Source organism: Genypterus blacodes, unplaced genomic scaffold (genome assembly GCF_046128005.1).
Source record: "Genypterus blacodes isolate CSIRO-AG114 ecotype Tasmania unplaced genomic scaffold, CSIRO-AGI_Gbla_v1 ptg000053l_1, whole genome shotgun sequence".
NCBI classification, from domain to species: Eukaryota; Metazoa; Chordata; class Actinopteri; order Ophidiiformes; family Ophidiidae; genus Genypterus; species Genypterus blacodes.
In genome coordinates this window covers 5,906,771-5,925,109 of record NW_027466865.1, presented here as the reverse complement: position 1 = coordinate 5,925,109, position 18,339 = coordinate 5,906,771, and the positions used below count along the sequence as shown (strand labels likewise).

At 40.8% G+C, this 18,339-nt stretch overlaps 6 protein-coding genes across 6 annotated transcripts; 2 read left to right on the top strand and 4 right to left on the bottom strand.

The window, feature by feature from the left end:
- The first annotated feature begins 28 nt into the window (after nucleotides 1-28).
- On the top strand, nucleotides 29-2,549 carry LOC143001248 (peroxisomal membrane protein 2-like). Its single transcript, XM_076150750.1, has 5 exons — nucleotides 29-241; nucleotides 718-840; nucleotides 1,289-1,451; nucleotides 1,644-1,763; nucleotides 1,872-2,549. Exons 1-5 carry the CDS (start codon nucleotides 132-134, stop codon nucleotides 1,938-1,940), a joined length of 585 nt encoding a protein of 194 aa, XP_076006865.1. The 5' UTR covers nucleotides 29-131; the 3' UTR covers nucleotides 1,941-2,549.
- Nucleotides 2,248-3,762, bottom strand: LOC143001251 (ubiquitin-like protein ISG15). Its single transcript, XM_076150752.1, has 2 exons — nucleotides 3,610-3,762; nucleotides 2,248-3,087 (listed from the first exon to the last, which is right to left on the bottom strand). Exon 2 carries the CDS (start codon nucleotides 3,075-3,077, stop codon nucleotides 2,598-2,600), a length of 480 nt encoding a protein of 159 aa, XP_076006867.1. The 5' UTR covers nucleotides 3,078-3,087; nucleotides 3,610-3,762; the 3' UTR covers nucleotides 2,248-2,597.
- Nucleotides 3,763-3,868: 106 nt separating this feature from the next.
- LOC143001259 (peroxisomal membrane protein 2-like) lies at nucleotides 3,869-16,970 on the top strand. The gene is made up of 6 exons (XM_076150760.1): nucleotides 3,869-4,124; nucleotides 11,316-11,354; nucleotides 15,279-15,362; nucleotides 15,810-15,972; nucleotides 16,165-16,284; nucleotides 16,393-16,970. The coding sequence occupies exons 1-6, from the start codon at nucleotides 4,015-4,017 to the stop codon at nucleotides 16,459-16,461; spliced, it is 585 nt and encodes a 194-aa protein (XP_076006875.1). The 5' UTR covers nucleotides 3,869-4,014; the 3' UTR covers nucleotides 16,462-16,970.
- On the bottom strand, nucleotides 5,999-7,473 carry LOC143001255 (polyubiquitin-like). Its single transcript, XM_076150754.1, has 2 exons — nucleotides 7,318-7,473; nucleotides 5,999-6,826 (listed from the first exon to the last, which is right to left on the bottom strand). The coding sequence occupies exon 2, from the start codon at nucleotides 6,814-6,816 to the stop codon at nucleotides 6,340-6,342; it is 477 nt and encodes a 158-aa protein (XP_076006869.1). The 5' UTR covers nucleotides 6,817-6,826; nucleotides 7,318-7,473; the 3' UTR covers nucleotides 5,999-6,339.
- On the bottom strand, nucleotides 12,410-13,828 carry LOC143001257 (polyubiquitin-like). The gene is made up of 2 exons (XM_076150758.1): nucleotides 13,728-13,828; nucleotides 12,410-13,237 (listed from the first exon to the last, which is right to left on the bottom strand). The coding sequence occupies exon 2, from the start codon at nucleotides 13,225-13,227 to the stop codon at nucleotides 12,751-12,753; it is 477 nt and encodes a 158-aa protein (XP_076006873.1). The 5' UTR covers nucleotides 13,228-13,237; nucleotides 13,728-13,828; the 3' UTR covers nucleotides 12,410-12,750.
- On the bottom strand, nucleotides 16,782-18,332 carry LOC143001254 (ubiquitin-like protein ISG15). The gene is made up of 3 exons (XM_076150753.1): nucleotides 18,129-18,332; nucleotides 17,069-17,604; nucleotides 16,782-16,970 (listed from the first exon to the last, which is right to left on the bottom strand). Exon 2 carries the CDS (start codon nucleotides 17,592-17,594, stop codon nucleotides 17,115-17,117), a length of 480 nt encoding a protein of 159 aa, XP_076006868.1. The 5' UTR covers nucleotides 17,595-17,604; nucleotides 18,129-18,332; the 3' UTR covers nucleotides 16,782-16,970; nucleotides 17,069-17,114.
- Between the last annotated feature and the right edge of the window lie 7 nt (nucleotides 18,333-18,339).

Sequence of the window (18,339 nt, the reverse complement as noted above, 5' to 3'; positions counted from 1 at the left end):
CTGGCGTGGCTATGGGAACGTAGTGACGTAGCAGGAAGTGTTTCTGCCGAGCTACTTTTTAACTTGCCCGTGTACTCCTTCCTCTCTTTGTTTTGCCGTGGTAATGTGTAGTTAACGTCGAAGAAGTAACGATGCCCGTGCAGAGTTTACCAGTGCGCGAGGCGCCCATCCACTTCCGCTTACTGCAGCACTATCTGCTGCTTTTAAAGAAATATCCCATCCTGACAAAGTCCGTAACCAGGTCTGTATGCGCTCATCCACTCGGATATGCTCAACAACATCTAACATCTACAGTGAAGTCAGATTTGATTGTAGTCACCAAACAGATTAGCGCGTGTTTCGGCCCCTTTGAATGTTTTGCTTTTGTTTGGTGACAAGGCTTTATTATAGCTCTATGATCCATGTATCTGCTTATAGACTCATTAACACTTTGATAGTTTCATGATTACGTTATGCACAGATTCTGATGTGGATCAATTGCTTAACACTAACTCCATTAAACAAACCTTTGCAGTATTGTGTGGGATTGGAATATTCACTGTGGCCATTTGTTGACAGTAGCTGCCTGACCTCTAGTCTCTTGTCACTCTGGCTTCAGCCAATCAGCATCCGTCTGGAGATCCTCCCCTATTAATGTAGCTTTATAAACTTCCCTTGTTATTATCAATGCACATGCTAAGTGTTGTTAAAGCTGTGCGTGTTCTTGGCATTTTTCAGTGGCACCCTCTCAGCTTTAGGAAATATTCTATCTCAGGTTTTGGAAGCGAGACGAAAGGCCAAAAATGGAGATCAGGTCAAGGAAATGGACGCAGCTGGACCTGCACGATATGCCATTTACGGGTGAGCTGATGATTATGATCCCAAATACCACAACACAGGACATGTTGAACTACTTATAATGGGTAAAGGAGGAGCGAGCGCCAATATTTGATCCAAGTGTTCGTCTGTTACAGATCCAGAGGTCTGCTATTGTCCATTTGCGTTGACCAGTTGCTGCTTTGGCCTCTGTACATGTTTGGCTTTTAATATTTTAGGGCTCAACCAGCAGCTGTGTCTACAGTAGACCCAGAACTTATCAATCAACCCTCATATCTCAACCATAATGCTATATCAACGCTGTCCCTATGTGTGATATACTGTACATACAGATATGACTCATCCAATTATAATGAAGTTCTATGTGTGTACTGACCCCTCCTACCAATCAACTAACTAAGACCTTTAAGTTGATCAATAAAGAAATAGCCAGTATATGTTTGATTATATTGCTTCTTGTTTCCTGTTTTAGCCTTCTTATTACTGGGCCGGTGAGCCATTACTTTTATCAACTGATGGAGGCATGGATACCCAGCAAAGACCCATACTGTATAATCAAGCGGCTGCTGTTGGACCGGCTTATTTTTGCCCCAGGCTTTCTGCTGATCTTCTTCTTCATCATGAACCTCCTAGAGGTGGGTCATCTCTTCTCAGACTTCACTTACCAAACATTCTAACCTGCTGTATATTTACTGTGGTCCATTATCTTCATGTGTTATGGATTGATGAATATATCTGGCAATTTGAGGGAAATCTCATTAAACCAAAACATAAGGATGAGAGGGTAAAGTACTTGTAAATATCAGTTCATTCCAACCTATTTTCAGGTCAAAGGGTGGGGAGACTTTGAAAATAAAATGAGAAAAAGTTACTGGACTGCCTTGAAAATGAATTGGAAAGTTTGGACTCCCTTCCAGTTCATCAACATCAACTTTGTGCCTGTCCAGGTATGTATGTCACCAACAAGGTGCCATCACACAAATGATGAAGCGGATAATGAAACCACTGGCCAAAGATTTGTTTTCCTGTATGTTCTCTTCTGTTTTTGCTTTCAGTTCAGAGTGCTCTTTGCCAACATGGTTGCCTTGTTTTGGTACGCTTACCTTGCATCAGTGAGGAAATGAAGTTTCCCGAAGAACAAAACAAACCTTCACTGTGGCTCCAGAATGCTTATAAGGAAACTGAGATAAGACACCAAGTCCCTGCACTGTGCCAGCCCTTAATCTGCACAAGTCCACATCATGAGTTCAAGCCATAGTACCATTGTATGACTGTTGTTGTAATAACTGAACATAATTATTGTGAAATGGAACATTGAATCTAATAATGTAAGATGTCTTTAAAATATAATTAATCTGTTTATGTACTTGTGGTTTTAAGCTTACTTGTACTAAAGGCTCTAACTCCTATTTGAATGAACAGGAAGAGACGTGCGCTTTCACATGAATGACTTTATTTTTTTTCTGTTTACATGGTTGTGAAACATGCCAAAAAAGTCTAACCTGTTGTCTGAGCAATTACCAAAGATAACTTAGAAGCATTGATTTTTTAACGTGATTTCACTTTCTTAAAGGTAAAATGTTACACAATGGTCCCAGCATCAAATTAAAGAGGAATGAAACTTACTACCATTTGTTGACACAGATTTTAACAGACTTAAATCAGAAAAAACTGTTGAATGACAAATGTGAAGCAATGTTCTTCATAAATACACTTATTATTATTATTATTATGATTAAAAAAAAATAGATTATTAAAAGTGAATGGTGATCGATGAGTCCTCAGCCTCCTCTCAGGCGGAAGGTCATGAGGATGGTGCTGTGTGCTCTTACATCGTAATCACACAGTCTCTTTCCATCTTGCATCTGTTTGCTTTCATGCGCCAGCATGAACTGCATATCGGCGACCCTCTGTCTCTCCGCCACCTGCTTCTTAAACTCGGTCACGCCCATGTCGAGTGTGACGTCATACGTGCTCGTCTCCCCCTTTTCGTTTTTTACGAACACCTGGACGACAGCGGGCTTGGTCACGGTGGTCACCAGCAGAGACACGGTGGAACCGTTATGCAGACCGTAGAAACTCAGAGGTTTTGAATCCTCGTTGAGAGTTCTCCTCTGGCCGTTATCGACGAGCAGAGTTTGTTGCTCGGGTTCAAACCCCAAACTCTGCCTGATGAGTTTCTTCAGGGTGGCCACAGTGTGTTGTGGTTGCACCCGCAAGGTGCGGCAGGTCCCGTTTAGCATAGTTACGGTGATATCCATTGTAGTGTTTCTAGGAAAACACAAAATGTATTTATTTATTTCAGTGATAAAAACAAACATCATATATAAACGTTATGGTTTTTGAACATTCAGTAATTAAGTAACACAATAAAGTAAGCAAAAAAAGACCGAAAACCACAAAACAGAACAAAACAACAAGAACCCCCCCAAAACAAACCTAATGTTGGGGTTGGGTTTGGCTCATAGCACCTGTCTATTCTACACTATCATTAATTATCCAAAATGCTGAGCAAAAACAGGGCGGCATTATTTTCACAGCTCGACAAATTACATACATCTTTAACAATATAACCCCCCCCCCGCGTAAAATGCATATATTTGGTGTGCCGAGCATTACATGATTAGTATGAATTACGTCTTAAGTCATTTTCGAACATTTTTATCCTTCTAACCCTTTTCCGCCAACATGTTTTTAGATTGAGAAACATATTATCCAACATTGTTCGAGAATATTGATGTTTAAAAGCCTGACGAGCGTTCAGTCAGAGTTGTAAAGTTGAGCGCGTCTTACCTTGTGATGAGTGTTTGCAGCTCTGCGCTCCACAGGCTCGTCTCTGCTGGCTTTATATCAGCTTAAGTTTCGTTTTCCATTGTCCACCGAGTTTCCGTTTCTATTCTCCCTTCATGACTCTGCCGAAAAATCTCGAACGTTATGGTTCTTTCCCACGCGTGACGTTTCAAAAGAGGCGTGGCGAAGCATTATGTTAGCAGGTGATTTGTTTACCTATTTGTCTTGCAGACAGTCAGACAGCTCATCGTCACCACGTCAATCCAGCACATGTCTCACAGTTTGAGACACTGGCCTGCATAAAGTAGCAGGAAGTGTTTCTGCGGAGCTACTTTTTTACTTGCCCCTGGCCTTCTTCCTCTCCTTGTTTGTCCGTGGTAATGTGTAGTTAACGTCGAAGAAGTAAAGATGCCCGTGCAGAGTTTACCAGTGCGCGAGGCGCCCATCCACTTCCGCTTACTGCAGCACTATCTGCTACTTTTAAAGAAATATCCCATCCTGACAAAGTCCGTAACCAGGTCTGTATGCGCTCATCCACTCGGATATGCTCAACAACATCTACAGTGAAGTCAGATTTGATTATGGTCACCGAACAGATTAACGCGCGTGTTTCAGCCCCTTTGAATGTTTTGCATTTGTTTGGTGACCAGGCTTTATTATAGCTCTATGATCCATGTATCTGCTTATAGACTCTAACATTTTGGTAGTTTCATGATTATGTTATGCACAGATTCTGATGTGGATCAACTGCTTAACATTAACTCCATTAAACAAACCTTTGCAGTATTGTGTTGGCTTTGACTATTCACTATGGCCATGTGTTGACAGTAGCTGCCTGAGCTCTGGTCTCTTGTCACTCTGGCTTCAGCCAATCAGCATCCGTCTGTAAACTATGCTACTTAGAAAGTCAAAACATGGGTCTTGGAAGTTTCATATCATTGTGTATCAGTAGCATAGCAGAAAGAAACATATTTAGCTTAATACTTTCTCTTATGCATTTAATCAATAGAAAGTGTGGTTGGTAAATTGGATCTCACAGTAACTAGGCGGCTGTGACCTGGTGGAAAAGTACTGTGTTATTGTAAAGGCCTCAAGTGGGCTTCCAAATAAGTGGGAAGCCTGCCGTCACAGAGTAGGAGAGATACTAGGAAAACACATGTTCAACAGCAAACAGAAATTCTTACAACAGGAAGCTCAATAACAAGCTCCAACCAAGGAAATGTGTAACTGACAAAAGGGTACATTGCCACACAAAAGAGAAGACCACCACTGGCAAACCATCGCCAAATATGGGAAGATGCACCACTTCTATACTATCTGTAATGCACAGGGTGTGAGAAGAGGAATTGTGTGCCGCGAGGCGTGAACTCGCCTGTGCACCAACCAGAAACCAACACACATACATTGAACAGTATATATTGTATGGAAATCCAAGGTTCAAGGCTCATGTTGTGGAAATGTTATGCCATTTACGGGTGAGCTGATGATTATAATCCCAAATACCACAACACAGGACATGTTGAACTACCTACTTACGGATCCAGAGTTCTGCTCTTGTCCATTTGCGTTGACCAGTTGCTGCCTTGGCCTCTGTACATGTTTGGCTTTTAATATTTCAGGGCTCAACCAGCAGCTGTGTCTACAGTAGACCCAGAACTTATCAATCAACCCTCATATCTCAACCATAATGCTATATCAACGCTGTCCCTATGTGTGATATACTGTACATACAGATATGACTCAGGGTAAGGTTCTTGTAAATATCAGTTCATTCCAACCTATTTTCAGGTCAAAGGGTGGGGAGACTTTGAAAATAAAATGAGAAAAAGTTACTGGACTGCCTTGAAAATGAATTGGAAAGTTTGGACTCCCTTCCACTTCATCAACATCAACTTTGTGCCTGTCCAGGTATGTATGTCACCAACAAGGTGCCATCACACAAATGATGAAGTGGATAATGAAACCACTGGCCAAAGATTTGTTTTCCTGTATGTTCTCTTCTGTTTTTGCTTTCAGTTCAGAGTGCTCTTTGCCAACATGGTTGCCTTGTTTTGGTACGCTTACCTTGCATCAGTGAGGAAATGAAGTTTCCCCAAAAACAAAACAAACCTTCACTGTGGCTCCAGAATGCTTATAAGGAAACTGAGATAAGACACCAAGTCCCTGCACTGTGCCAGCCCTTAATCTGCACAAGTCCACATCATGAGTTCAAGCCATAGTACCATTGTATGACTGTTGTTGTAATAACTGAACATAATTATTGTGAAATGGAACATTGAATCTAATAATGTAAGATGTCTTTAAAATATAATTAATCTGTTTATGTACTTGTGGTTTTAAGCTTACTTGTACTAAAGGCTCTAACTCCTATTTGAATGAACAGGAAGAGACGTGCGCTTTCACATGAATGACTTTATTTTTTTTCTGTTTACATGGTTGTGAAACATGCCAAAAAAGTCTAACTTGCTGTCGATGCAATCACCAAAGATAACTTAGAAGCATTGATTTTGTAACGTGATTTCACTTTCTTAAAGGTAAAATGTTACACAATGGTCCCAGCATCAAATTAAAGAGGAATGAAACTTACTACCATTTGTTGACACAGATTTTAACAGACTTAAATCAGAAAAAACTGTTGAATGACAAATGTGAAGCAATGTTCTTTATAAATACACTTGATATTTTTATAATAAAAAAATAGATTGTTAAAAGTGAATGGTGATCGATGAGTCCTCAGCCTCCTCTCAGGCGGAAGGTCATGACGATGGTGCTGTGTGCTCTTACATCGTAATCACACAGTCTCTTTCCATCCTGCATCTGTTTGCTTTCATGCACCAGCATGAACTGCATAGCGACCCTCTCTCTCTCCGCCACCTGCTTCTTAAACTCGGTCACGCCCATGTCGAGTGTGACGTCATACGTGTGCGTCTCCCCCTTTTCGGTTTTTAGGAACACCTGGACGACAGCGGGCTTGGTCACGGCGGTCACCACCAGAAACACGGTGGAACCGTTATGCAGACCGTAGAAACTCAGAGGTTTTGAATCCTCGTTGAGAGTTCTCCTCTGGCCGTTATCGACGCTTAGATTTTGTTGCTCGGGTTCAAACCCCAAACTTTGCCTGATGAGTTTCTTCAGGCTGGCCACAGTGTCTTGTGGTTGCACCCGCAAGGTGCGGCAGGTCCCGTTTAGCATAGTTACGATGATATCCATTGTGGTATTTCTAGGAAAACACAAAATGTATTTATTTATTTCAGTGATAAAAACAGACATCATATATAAAACGTTATGGTTTTTGAACATTCAATAATTCAGTAACACCCCAAAACAAATAACAAAACAACAACAAAAACCCCAGAACGAACCTAATGTGAGAATAAAGGCACAGGCTCATAGCACCTGTCCTATCATTATCTAAACGCTGAGCAAAAACAGGATAGCATTATTTCCACAATTTCGTCGACAATTTACATACAACTTGAACAATATACAAAAAGAAGAACCCGCGTAAAATGTATATATTTAGTGTGCCGAGCATAACACGATTAGCATAAATCCCGTTTTATGTCATTTTCGAACATTTTTATCCTTCTATCCTTTTTCCACAGAAATATTTTTAAATTGAGAAATATTTATCCAACATTGTTCGAGAATATTGAGGTTCAAAAGCTAGACGAGCGTTCAGTCAGAGGTGTTAAGTTGAGCGCGTCTTACCTTGTGATGAGTGTTTGCAGCTCTGCGCTCCACAGGCTCGTCTCTGCTGGATTTATATCAGCTGTTCTTTACTTTTGTTTTCCATTATCCACGAGTTTCTGTTTCTATTCTCCCTTCATGACTGCCGAAAAATCGCGAACGTTCTGGGTCTTTCCCACGCGTGACGTTTCAAAACAGGCGTGGCGCAGCATTATGTCAACAGGTGATTTGTTTACTTATTTGTCAGGCAGATCACAGCTGTTCGTCAACATGTCGATCCAGCACATGTCTCACAGTTTGAGACACTGGCCTGAGTAAAAAAGCAAGAAGTGTTTCTGCGGAGCTACTTTACTTTCCTCTCTTCGTTTTTCCGTGGTAATGTGTAGTTAACGTCGAAGAAGTAAAGATTACGGTGGCCGAGAACCGCCACCGCTGCAAATAATAGAAGCGCTGCAAAAATAAAAAAGCTGGTGTGCAAAAATTAAAAAGCTGGTGCAAAAATAAAAAAGGCGATGCAAATAAAAGAAAGTCTGCAAAAAAGAAACGCTACTGCAAATAAAAGAAAGTCTGCAAAAATAAAAAAGGTGATGCAAATAAAAAAGCCACAACGGAAGTGGGTTACCGGGGACTGTTTTTGCCGATGCACCTGTGTGAGGAGAAGAAGACGGCGACGACGACGACGAGAAGAAACTACGAATAGGAAAACGAACTAGAAAGTAAGTGAACATGATAGTGTTTAATGTCGCTACGTGTACTTTTTAATGTGTTATTTGGTTAGGCCAGGTAACCCCAGGTTTGAAGTTGAACTGGAGAATGCCGGTGTATTGTTAGCTTCGGCTAACACGGGGAGACCACTAACGAGTCCGGCCAGATGTCAGTTTGACATCATAGCTGGAGTTTGAGTTATTGGATGACATCGTTTTGTTAGCGTGATGCCATCACACTCATTTATTTAAGTAGCTTCAGATTCAAACAGCTTCAGCAGCATTGGAGACACACTTTCTGGACCAACATCTGACTGTGACTCTGTGAGTGAGCTCGTCTTGTGGTGACTATCTACAGTGAAGACAGCTTATTACTGTCGTTGTTGTTGTTTGTATCATTAATAATCATGCTAACAATAATCTAAGGCGTGGGTAACAGAAGTTATGTGGATGAATGTGAAGTTTAAGCTGTGTGGGGTGGCCAGGGACCTTTGAGAAAGAACCATGACCATAATGTCAGATTGAATCCTAAACTTGACTGTTTTTGCTTTGTCATTTACCAGGTCATGTTTTGTCCATTGTGTGGGGTGAACCTTCCATCCGTCCTGGTATATTGTGGCTCATGCTGTAGAAATGTCAGGTTCCTAAGGAGTCTTCAAGATGAAGGTACATTTCTTTCTGACAGTTAATGAGGTTCTTAAACATGATGGATTGCTATGCTTTTTCAGAGAATATACTGTCTGTTAGTCATGAATATACCACTTCATATGGTGAAATCCATAACAGAGGCATGTGGAATACAATGAATTTGAAGACATGAAAAATTAAGAAAGTTTCTTAGTCTAGTAGGCTACTGATCCCTGTAAAAAAATCCTATGCAACAATTTTGAGTGTTTTGCACTATGCTATGAAAGACATTTTCAATTAATTAACTTTAACGAGTGCATTGAATAGCTTGATTCCTCAATAACTCTAATCACTAACTACCATGTCACCCACACATGATAATCTTAACAATCTCATTTATTCACCTCTCTGTAAAAATTGAAAATGTTCATTATGCAGTTCATCATTTAGCCTCTAATATAGTGTCCTCCGTCCTACCCCTCAGGTCCTGAAGCTAGTACTCCAGTGGATGAACATATCCAAAAATATTTCACAGAGGGCCATAGTTATGAAATAATAGTGGACTTACTGAAAACCAAACACAACATATCAGTCAGTTTTCGCAATCTACAAAAAAGACTAAAACATGCAAGCCTGACCAGAAGGATCAACTACACTCCAATTGCTACTGTGCAGGCAGCTATTTCCGAGGAGCTAAAGGGATCAGGCCAGCTTTTAGGGTATAGAGCGATGTGGCAGATTCTGAAGCGGAAACACTCTCTTGTCGTCAGACAAGACGATGCGATGCACCTAATGGCAGAGCTGGATCCATGTGGAACAGAGAATCGCTGCAGACGTAGATTTGTTCGAAGGGCATATCATTCAATGGGACAAAACGAAACCTGGCACGTTGATGGGTATAATAAATTAAAACCTTTTGGAATTGGCATAAGTGGCTGCATTGATGGCTTCTCCAGAAAAATTATGTGGCTGAATTGTGGAAAGACGAACAACGACCCTTCAGTAATTGCTCAAAACTACATCAACTGTGTAGTTGAGCATGGAGTTTTTCCAAAGCGGCTCCGCACAGATTGCGGCACTGAAAATGGAATAATGGCCGCCATTCAATGTACCATGAGATCAGAGCATGCAGACGAGTTTGCAGGAGCTTAAAGCCACATGTATGGCACTTCAACATCCAACCAGCGGATTGAAAGCTGGTTCCGGAAACAAAGGTTTCTGTCACTTTTAATTCATTTATGTTTTACTTGACCCTGGATTATTGTATTTGCTGTATGCATTTATATTATTTCTCAGTTTAATGTATATTGCTGTGCTTTTTAAAGGAAAGGGTATATTGTAGTGAAATCTCCAAAAGGCATGAGTCAGTAGTAAGTGGACTTGTACATTAATCTAAACCTCTTGAAGAATGATGACCTGGATGAATTTGTGTTTTCTATCTAGGAGCCAATTTTGGATGGATCTGTTCAGTGACTTGAGGGAGAGGCATCTCTTCAATGGCAGCCCTGCAAACACAAAGTTGGTACGACACTGCTTCCTGCGAGTCCTGCAGAAAGAGCTGGATGAATACAAGCTGTACTGGGATACTCACACCATTCGTCCTGTTCACCAATCCCGGTTCCCATCTGGTAAACCAGAGGCAATGTATTACATACCTCAAAGGTGAGTATCAAAGAGTTTCCCTGATAGTATTTTGGATTAAGTTATATAATTTACTAATAACGACGACACTGCCATCGTCGGGTCTATGGGGGGGGAATTTCACCTCCTGGAGTCACCTTATTTATTATTAATTACGTAAAAACTGAAATAATGTGGTGCTCTAAAATGTGTGTACCTGAATGCACTTGAAAATATTTTGTAACATTTTGATTATAAAATTTAAGATTCACAATAAAGTTTTCCCTCATGTGCAGTGCTTTCTCTAATATTTGATACTTAGTTTAACCTAAGATCATTGCTTGTCTTTGGGTCTCTGCATCCTTGTCCTGTAAGAAACTCTGGAGATAATTGGAATGACCATGAAAGTAAAACTTAACAGGAAACTTAATTGATGTGTTGCTCAGTGTGAACACTTTTCTGTACTTGCTCCTAGATTTGATGGGAGCAATTGTGGTTTCCCAGCATCTGCCCAAACCCTGAACCACATCACCAGCATCATGCCAGTGCCAGCAACTCCTGCTGGGGATGAGCATGAAACTCTCTTTGGAGAACTGCAACCACAGAGTGGTGTAAGAGCTCTTTGCAGTGGGAATCAGCTGTAGAGAACTACATCACCCTGAAAAACATGGCTGGTCTGTAAAAATTTTAGGGACATATTTGTGTTGTGACAACACCAAAACAAACTTCTTTTTATGTGTTGTATTTGCTGCTGCTGTATATTGCTGCTGTCATTTTCCTCTCTCCCCTGTCATTTGGCAGAGGCTTTTGTCCAAAGCAACTTACAAATGTCTGTAATAAAGTTGTCTGAGACCATGAGACCTCAGCTGAGTCAAATACTCTGCATCGCAACTTTAACCTCTATTGCTTAATAAACTTAAGTGTGACCTCTCCCTTCTTGAAGTCCTTATTGCTGGCCTGAAGAAGAATGTTGAACATGACATGATGTAGCTTTATAAACTTCCCTTGTTATTATCAATGCACATGACAAGTGTTGTGAAAGCTGTGCGGGTTCTTGGCATTTTTCAGTGGCACCCTCTCAGCTTTAGGAAATATTCCATCTCAGGTTTGGAAGCGAAATGGAAGGCCAAAAATGGAGATCAGGTCAAGGAAATGAACGCAGCTGAACCAGCACGATATGCCATTTACGGGTGAGCTGATGATTACAATCCCAAATACCACAACACAGGACATGTTGAACTACTTATAATGGGTGAAGGACACGCAATCGCCAATATTTGATCCAAGTGATCGTCTGTTACGGATCCAGAGTTCTGCTCTTGTCCATCTGCGTTGACCAGTTGCTGCCTTGGCCGCTGTACATGTTTGGCTTTTAATATTTCAGGGCTCAACCAACAGATGTGTCTATAGTAGACCCAGAACTTATCAATCAACCCTCATATCTCAACCACAATGCTATATCAACGCTGTCCCTATGTGTGATATACTGTACATACAAATATGACTCATCCAATTATAATGAAGTTCTATGTGTGTACTGACCCCTCCTACCACACTGTAACTAAGACCTTTAAGTTGATCAATAAAGAAATAGCCAGTATATGTTTGATTATATTGCTTCTTGTTTCCTGTTTTAGCCTTCTTATTACTGGGCCGGTGAGCCATTACTTCTATCAACTGATGGAGGCATGGATACCCAGCAAAGACCCATACTGTATAATCAAGCGACTGCTGTTGGACCGGCTTATTTTTGCCCCAGGCTTTCTGCTGATCTTCTTCTTCATCATGAACCTCCTAGAGGTGGGTCATCTCTTCTCAGACTTCACTTACCAAACATTCTAACCTGCTGTATATTTACTGTGGTCACAAACCTTCACTGTGGCTCCAGAATGCTTATAAGGAAACTGAGATAAGACACCAAGTCCCTGCACTGTGCCAGCCCTTAATCTGCACAAGTCCACATCATGAGTTCAAGCCATTGTACCATGGTATGACTGTTGTTGTAATAATGGAGCATAATTATTGTGAAATGGAACATTGAATCTAATAATGTAAGATGTCTTTAATATATAATATAATCTGTTAATGTACTTGTGGTTTTAAGCTTACTTGTACTAAAGGCTCTAACTCCTATTTGAATGAACAGGAAACAGGAAGAGACGTGTGCTTTCACATGAATGACTTTATTTTTTTTCTGTTTACATGGTTGTGAAACATGCCAAAAAAGTCTAACTTGCTGTCGATGCAATCACCAAAGATAACTTAGAAGCATTGATTTTTTAACGTGATTTCACTTTCTTAAAGGTAAAATGTTACACAATGGTCCCAGCATCAAATTAAAGAGGAACGAAACTTACTACCATTTGTTGACACAGATTTTAACAGACTTAAATCAGAAAAAACTGTTGAATGACAAATGTGAAGCAATGTTCTTTATAAATACACTTGATATTTTTATAATAAAAAAATAGATTGTTAAAAGTGAATGGTGATCGATGAGTCCTCAGCCTCCTCTCAGGCGGAAGGTCATGAGGATGGTGCTGTGTGCTCTTACATCGTAATCACACAGTCTCTTTCCATCCTGCATCTGTTTGCTTTCATGCACCAGCATGAACTGCATAGCGACCCTCTCTCTCTCCGCCACCTGCTTCTTAAACTCGGTCACGCCCATGTCGAGTGTGACGTCATACGTGTGCGTCTCCCCCTTTTCGGTTTTTAGGAACACCTGGACGACAGCGGGCTTGGTCACGGCGGTCACCACCAGAAACACGGTGGAACCGTTATGCAGACCGTAGAAACTCAGAGGTTTTGAATCCTCGTTGAGAGTTCTCCTCTGGCCGTTATCGACGCTTAGATTTTGTTGCTCGGGTTCAAACCCCAAACTTTGCCTGATGAGTTTCTTCAGGCTGGCCACAGTGTCTTGTGGTTGCACCCGCAAGGTGCGGCAGGTCCCGTTAAGCATAGTTACGATGATATCCATTGTGGTATTTCTAGGAAAACACAAAATGTATTTATTTATTTCAGTGATAAAAACAGACATCATATATAAAACGTTATGGTTTTTGAACATTCAGTAATTCAGTAACACCCCAAAACAAATAACAAAACAACAACAAAAACCCCAGAACGAACCTAATGTGAGAATAAAGGCACAGGCTCATAGCACCTGTCCTATCATTATCTAAACGCTGAGCAAAAACAGGATAGCATTATTTCCACAATTTCGTCGACAATTTACATACAACTTGAACAATATACAAAAAGAAGAACCCGCGTAAAATGTATATATTTAGTGTGCCGAGCATAACACGATTAGCATAAATCCCGTTTTATGTCATTTCGAACATTTTTATCCTTCTATCCTTTTTCCACAGAAATATTTTTAAATTGAGAAATATTTATCCAACATTGTTCGAGAATATTGAGGTTCAAAAGCTAGACGAGCGTTCAGTCAGAGGTGTTAAGTTGAGCGCGTCTTACCTTGTGATGAGTGTTTGCAGCTCTGCGCTCCACAGGCTCGTCTCTGCTGGATTTATATCAGCTGTTCTTTACTTTCGTTTTCCATTATCCACGAGTTTCTGTTTCTATTCTCCCTTCATGACTGCCGAAAAATCGCGAACGTTCTGGGTCTTTCCCACGCGTGACGTTTCAAAACAGGCGTGGCGCAGCATTATGTCAACAGGTGATTTGTTTACTTATTTGTCAGGCAGATCACAGCTGATCGTCAACACGTCGATCCAGCACATGTCTCACAGTTTGAGACACTGGCCTGAGTAAAAAAGCAAGAAGTGTTTCTGCGGAGCTACTTTACTTTCCTCTCTTCGTTTTTCTGTGGTAATGTGTAGTTAACGTCGAAGAAGTAAAGATGCCCGTTCAGAGTTTATCAGTGCGCGAGGCCCTGATCCACTTCCGCTTATTGCAGCACTATCTGCTACTTTTAAAGAAATATCCCATCCTGACAAAGTCCGTAACCAGGTCTGTATGCGCTCAACCACTCGGATATGCTCAACAACATCTAACATCTACAGTGAAGTCAGATTTGATTATAGTCACAAAACAGATTAACGCGCGTGTTTCAGCCCCTTTGAATGTTTTGCTTTTGTTTGGTGACCAGGCTTTATTATAGCTCTATGATCCATCCACTCATTAAGATTTGTCTATGTGTAAACTATGAGACTAAGAAAGTCAAAACATTTGTCTTCAAAGTCTCCTATCATTGTTTTTAGCTCTATACTTACTCTTATGCATTTGATCAACAGAAGATGTGGTTGGTAAAGTGGATCTCACAGTAACTAGGTGGCTGTGACCTGGTGGAAAAGAATTGTGTTATTGTAGAGCCTCAAGTGGGCTTCCAAATAAGTGGGAAGCCGGCCATCACAGAGATGGAGAGATTCTAGGAAAACATACGTTCAACAGCAAACAGAAATTCTTACAACAGGAAGCTCAATAATAAGCTCCCACCAAGGAAATGTATAACACACAAAAGGGTACATTGCCACACAAAAGAGAAGACCACCACTGGCAAACCATCGCCAAAATAGGAAGATGCACAACTTCTATACTATCCGTAATGCACAGGATGTGAGAAGAGGAATCGTCTGTCGAGAGGCGTGAACTCGCCTGTGCACCAACCAGAAACCAACACGACGAAGACACACATACATTGAACAGTATATGTTGTATGGAAATCCAAGGTTTGGGCTCATGTTGTGGAAATGTAGACAGCTAACTGGGTGCAGTCTGTGGACCATTGAAGCACATGAGACGTCAGCTGAGACCATGAGACCTCAGCTGAGTCAAATACTCTGCATCGCAACTTTAACCTCTATTGCTTTATAAACTTAAGTGTGACCTCTCCCTTCTTGAAGTCCTTATTGCTGGCCTGAAGAAGAATGTTGAACATGACATGATGTAGCTTTATAAACTTCCCTTGTTATTATCAATGCACATGACAAGTGTTGTGAAAGCTGTGCGGGTTCTTGGCATTTTTCAGTGGCACCCTCTCAGCTTTAGGAAATATTCCATCTCAGGTTTGGAAGCGAAATGGAAGGCCAAAAATGGAGATCAGGTCAAGGAAATGAACGCGGCTGAACCTGCACGATATGCCATTTACGGGTGAGCTGATGATTACAATCCCAAATACCACAACACAGGACATGTTGAACTACTTATAATGGGTGAAGGACAAGCAATCGCCAATATTTGATCCAAGTGATCGTCTGTTACGGATCCAGAGGTCTGCTCTTGTCCATCTGCGTTGACCAGTTGCTGCCTTGGCCGCTGTACATGTTTGGCTTTGAATATTTCAGGGCTCAACCAACAGATGTGTCTATAGTAGACCCAGAACTTATCAATCAACCCTCATATCTCAACCACAATGCTATATCAACGCTGTCCCTATGTGTGATATACTGTACATACAAATATGACTCATCCAATTATAATGAAGTTCTATGTGTGTACTGACCCCTCCTACCACACTGTAACTAAGACCTTTAAGTTGATCAATAAAGAAATAGCCAGTATATGTTTGATTATATTGCTTCTTGTTTCCTGTTTTAGCCTTCTTATTACTGGGCCGGTGAGCCATTACTTTTATCAACTGATGGAGGCATGGATACCCAGCAAAGACCCATACTGTATAATCAAGCGGCTGCTGTTGGACCGGCTTATTTTCGCCCCAGGCTTTCTGCTGATCTTCTTCTTCATCATGAACCTCCTAGAGGTGGGTCATCTCTTCTCAGACTTCACTTACCAAACATTCTAACCTGCTGTATATTTACTGTGGTCCATTATCTTCATGTGTTATGGATTGATGAATATATCTGGCAATTTGAGGGAAATCTCATTAAACCAAAACATAAGGATGAGAGGGTAAAGTACTTGTAAATATCAGTTCATTCCAACCTATTTTCAGGTCAAAGGGTGGGGAGACTTTGAAAATAAAATGAGAAAAAGTTACTGGACTGCCTTGAAAATGAATTGGAAAGTTTGGACTCCCTTCCACTTCATCAACATCAACTTTGTGCCTGTCCAGGTATGTATATCACCAACAAGGTGCCATCACACAAATGATGAAGTGGATAATGAAACCACTGGCCAAAGATTTGTTTTCCTGTATGTTCTCTTCTGTTTTTGCTTTCAGTTCAGAGTGCTCTTTGCCAACATGGTTGCCTTGTTTTGGTACGCTTACCTTGCATCAGTGAGGAAATGAAGTTTCCCCAAAAACAAAACAAACCTTCACTGTGGCTCCAGAATGCTTATAAGGAAACTGAGATAAGACACCAAGTCCCTGCACTGTGCCAGCCCTTAATCTGCACAAGTCCACATCATGAGTTCAAGCCATTGTACCATGGTATGACTGTTGTTGTAATAATGGAACATAATTATTGTGAAATGGAACATTGAATCTAATAATGTAAGATGTCTTTAAAATATAATATAATCTGTTAATGTACTTGTGGTTTTAAGCTTACTTGTACTAAAGGCTCTAACTCCTATTTGAATGAACAGGAAACAGGAAGAGACGTGTGCTTTCACATGAATGACTTTATTTTTTTTCTGTTAACATGGTTGTGAAACATGCCAAAAAAGTCTAACTTGTTCTCTGAGCAATTACCAAAGATAACTTAGAAGCATTGATTTTTTAACGTGATTTCACTTTCTTAAAGGTAAAATGTTACACAATGGTCCCAGCATCAAATTAAAGAGGAATGAAACTTACTACCATTTGTTGACACATTTAACAGACTTAAATCAGAAAAAACTGTTGAATGACAAATGTGAAGCAATGTTCTTTATAAATACACTTCATATTTTTATAATAAAAAAATAGATTGTTAAAAGTGAATGGTGATCGATGAGTCCTCAGCCTCCTCTCAGGCGGAAGGTCATGACGATGATGCTGTGTGCTCTTACATCGTGATCACACAGTCTCTTTCCATCCTGCATCTCTTCGTCTTTATTCACCAGCACGATCTGCATAGCGGCGACCCTCTGTCTCTCCGCCACCTGCTTCTTAAACTCGGTCACGCCCATGTCGAGTGGGACGTCATACGTGCTCGTCTCCCCCTTTGCGTTTTTAACGAACACCTGGACGACAGCGGGCTTGGTCACGGTGGTCACCAGCAGAGACACGGTGGAACCGTTATGCAGACCGTAGAAACTCAGAGGTTTTGAATCCTCGTTGAGAGTTCTCCTCTGGCCGTTATCGACGAGCAGAGTTTGTTGCTCGGGTTCAAACCCCAAACTCTGCCTGATGAGTTTCTTCAGGGTGGCCACAGTGTGTTGTGGTTGCACCCGCAAGGTGCGGCAGGTCCCGTTTAGCATAGTTACGGTGATATCCATTGTAGTGTTTCTAGGAAAACACAAAATGTATTTATTTATTTCAGTGATAAAAACAAACATCATATATAAAACGTTATGGTTTTTGAACATTCAGTAATTAAGTAACACAATAAAGTAAGCAAAAAAAGACCGAAAACCACAAAACAGAACAAAACAACAAGAACCCCCCCCAAAACAAACCTAATGTTGGGGTTGGGTTTGGCTCATAGCACCTGTCTATTCTACACTATCATTAATTATCCAAAATGCTGAGCAAAAACAGGGCGGCATTATTTTCACAGCTCGACAAATTACATACATCTTTAACAATATAAAACCCCCCCCGCGTAAAATGCATATATTTGGTGTGCCGAGCATTACATGATTAGTATGAATTACGTCTTAAGTCATTTTCGAACATTTTTATCCTTCTAACCCTTTTCCGCCAACATGTTTTTAGATTGAGAAACATATTATCCAACATTTTTCAAGAATATTGATGTTTAAAAGCCTGACGAGCGTTCAGTCAGAGTTGTAAAGTTGAGCGCGTCTTACCTTGTGATGAGTGTTTGCAGCTCTGCGCTCCACAGGCTCGTCTCTGCTGGCTTTATATCAGCTTAAGTTTCGTTTTCCATTGTCCACCGAGTTTCCGTTTCTATTCTCCCTTCATGACTCTGCCGAAAAATCTCGAACGTTATGGTTCTTTCCCACGCGTGACGTTTCAAAAGAGGCGTGGCGAAGCATTATGTTAGCAGGTGATTTGTTT

What these genes read in the sequence shown, in the direction of transcription:
- LOC143001248 (XM_076150750.1), top strand. Translation starts at nt 132, where the DNA reads ATGCCCGTGCAGAGTTTACCAGTGCGCGAGGCGCCCATCCACTTCCGC. An exon ending in TCATCATGAACCTCCTAGAG is followed by an intron (nt 1,452 to 1,643) that starts GTGGGTCATCTC and finishes ACCTATTTTCAG; the next exon opens with GTCAAAGGGTGGGGAGACTT. An exon ending in TCAACTTTGTGCCTGTCCAG is followed by an intron (nt 1,764 to 1,871) that starts GTATGTATGTCA and finishes TTTTGCTTTCAG; the next exon opens with TTCAGAGTGCTCTTTGCCAA.
- LOC143001251 (XM_076150752.1), bottom strand. Translation starts at nt 3,077, where the DNA reads ATGGATATCACCGTAACTATGCTAAACGGGACCTGCCGCACCTTGCGG.
- LOC143001259 (XM_076150760.1), top strand. Translation starts at nt 4,015, where the DNA reads ATGCCCGTGCAGAGTTTACCAGTGCGCGAGGCGCCCATCCACTTCCGC. An exon ending in TCATCATGAACCTCCTAGAG is followed by an intron (nt 15,973 to 16,164) that starts GTGGGTCATCTC and finishes ACCTATTTTCAG; the next exon opens with GTCAAAGGGTGGGGAGACTT. An exon ending in TCAACTTTGTGCCTGTCCAG is followed by an intron (nt 16,285 to 16,392) that starts GTATGTATATCA and finishes TTTTGCTTTCAG; the next exon opens with TTCAGAGTGCTCTTTGCCAA.
- LOC143001255 (XM_076150754.1), bottom strand. Translation starts at nt 6,816, where the DNA reads ATGGATATCATCGTAACTATGCTAAACGGGACCTGCCGCACCTTGCGG.
- LOC143001257 (XM_076150758.1), bottom strand. Translation starts at nt 13,227, where the DNA reads ATGGATATCATCGTAACTATGCTTAACGGGACCTGCCGCACCTTGCGG.
- LOC143001254 (XM_076150753.1), bottom strand. Translation starts at nt 17,594, where the DNA reads ATGGATATCACCGTAACTATGCTAAACGGGACCTGCCGCACCTTGCGG.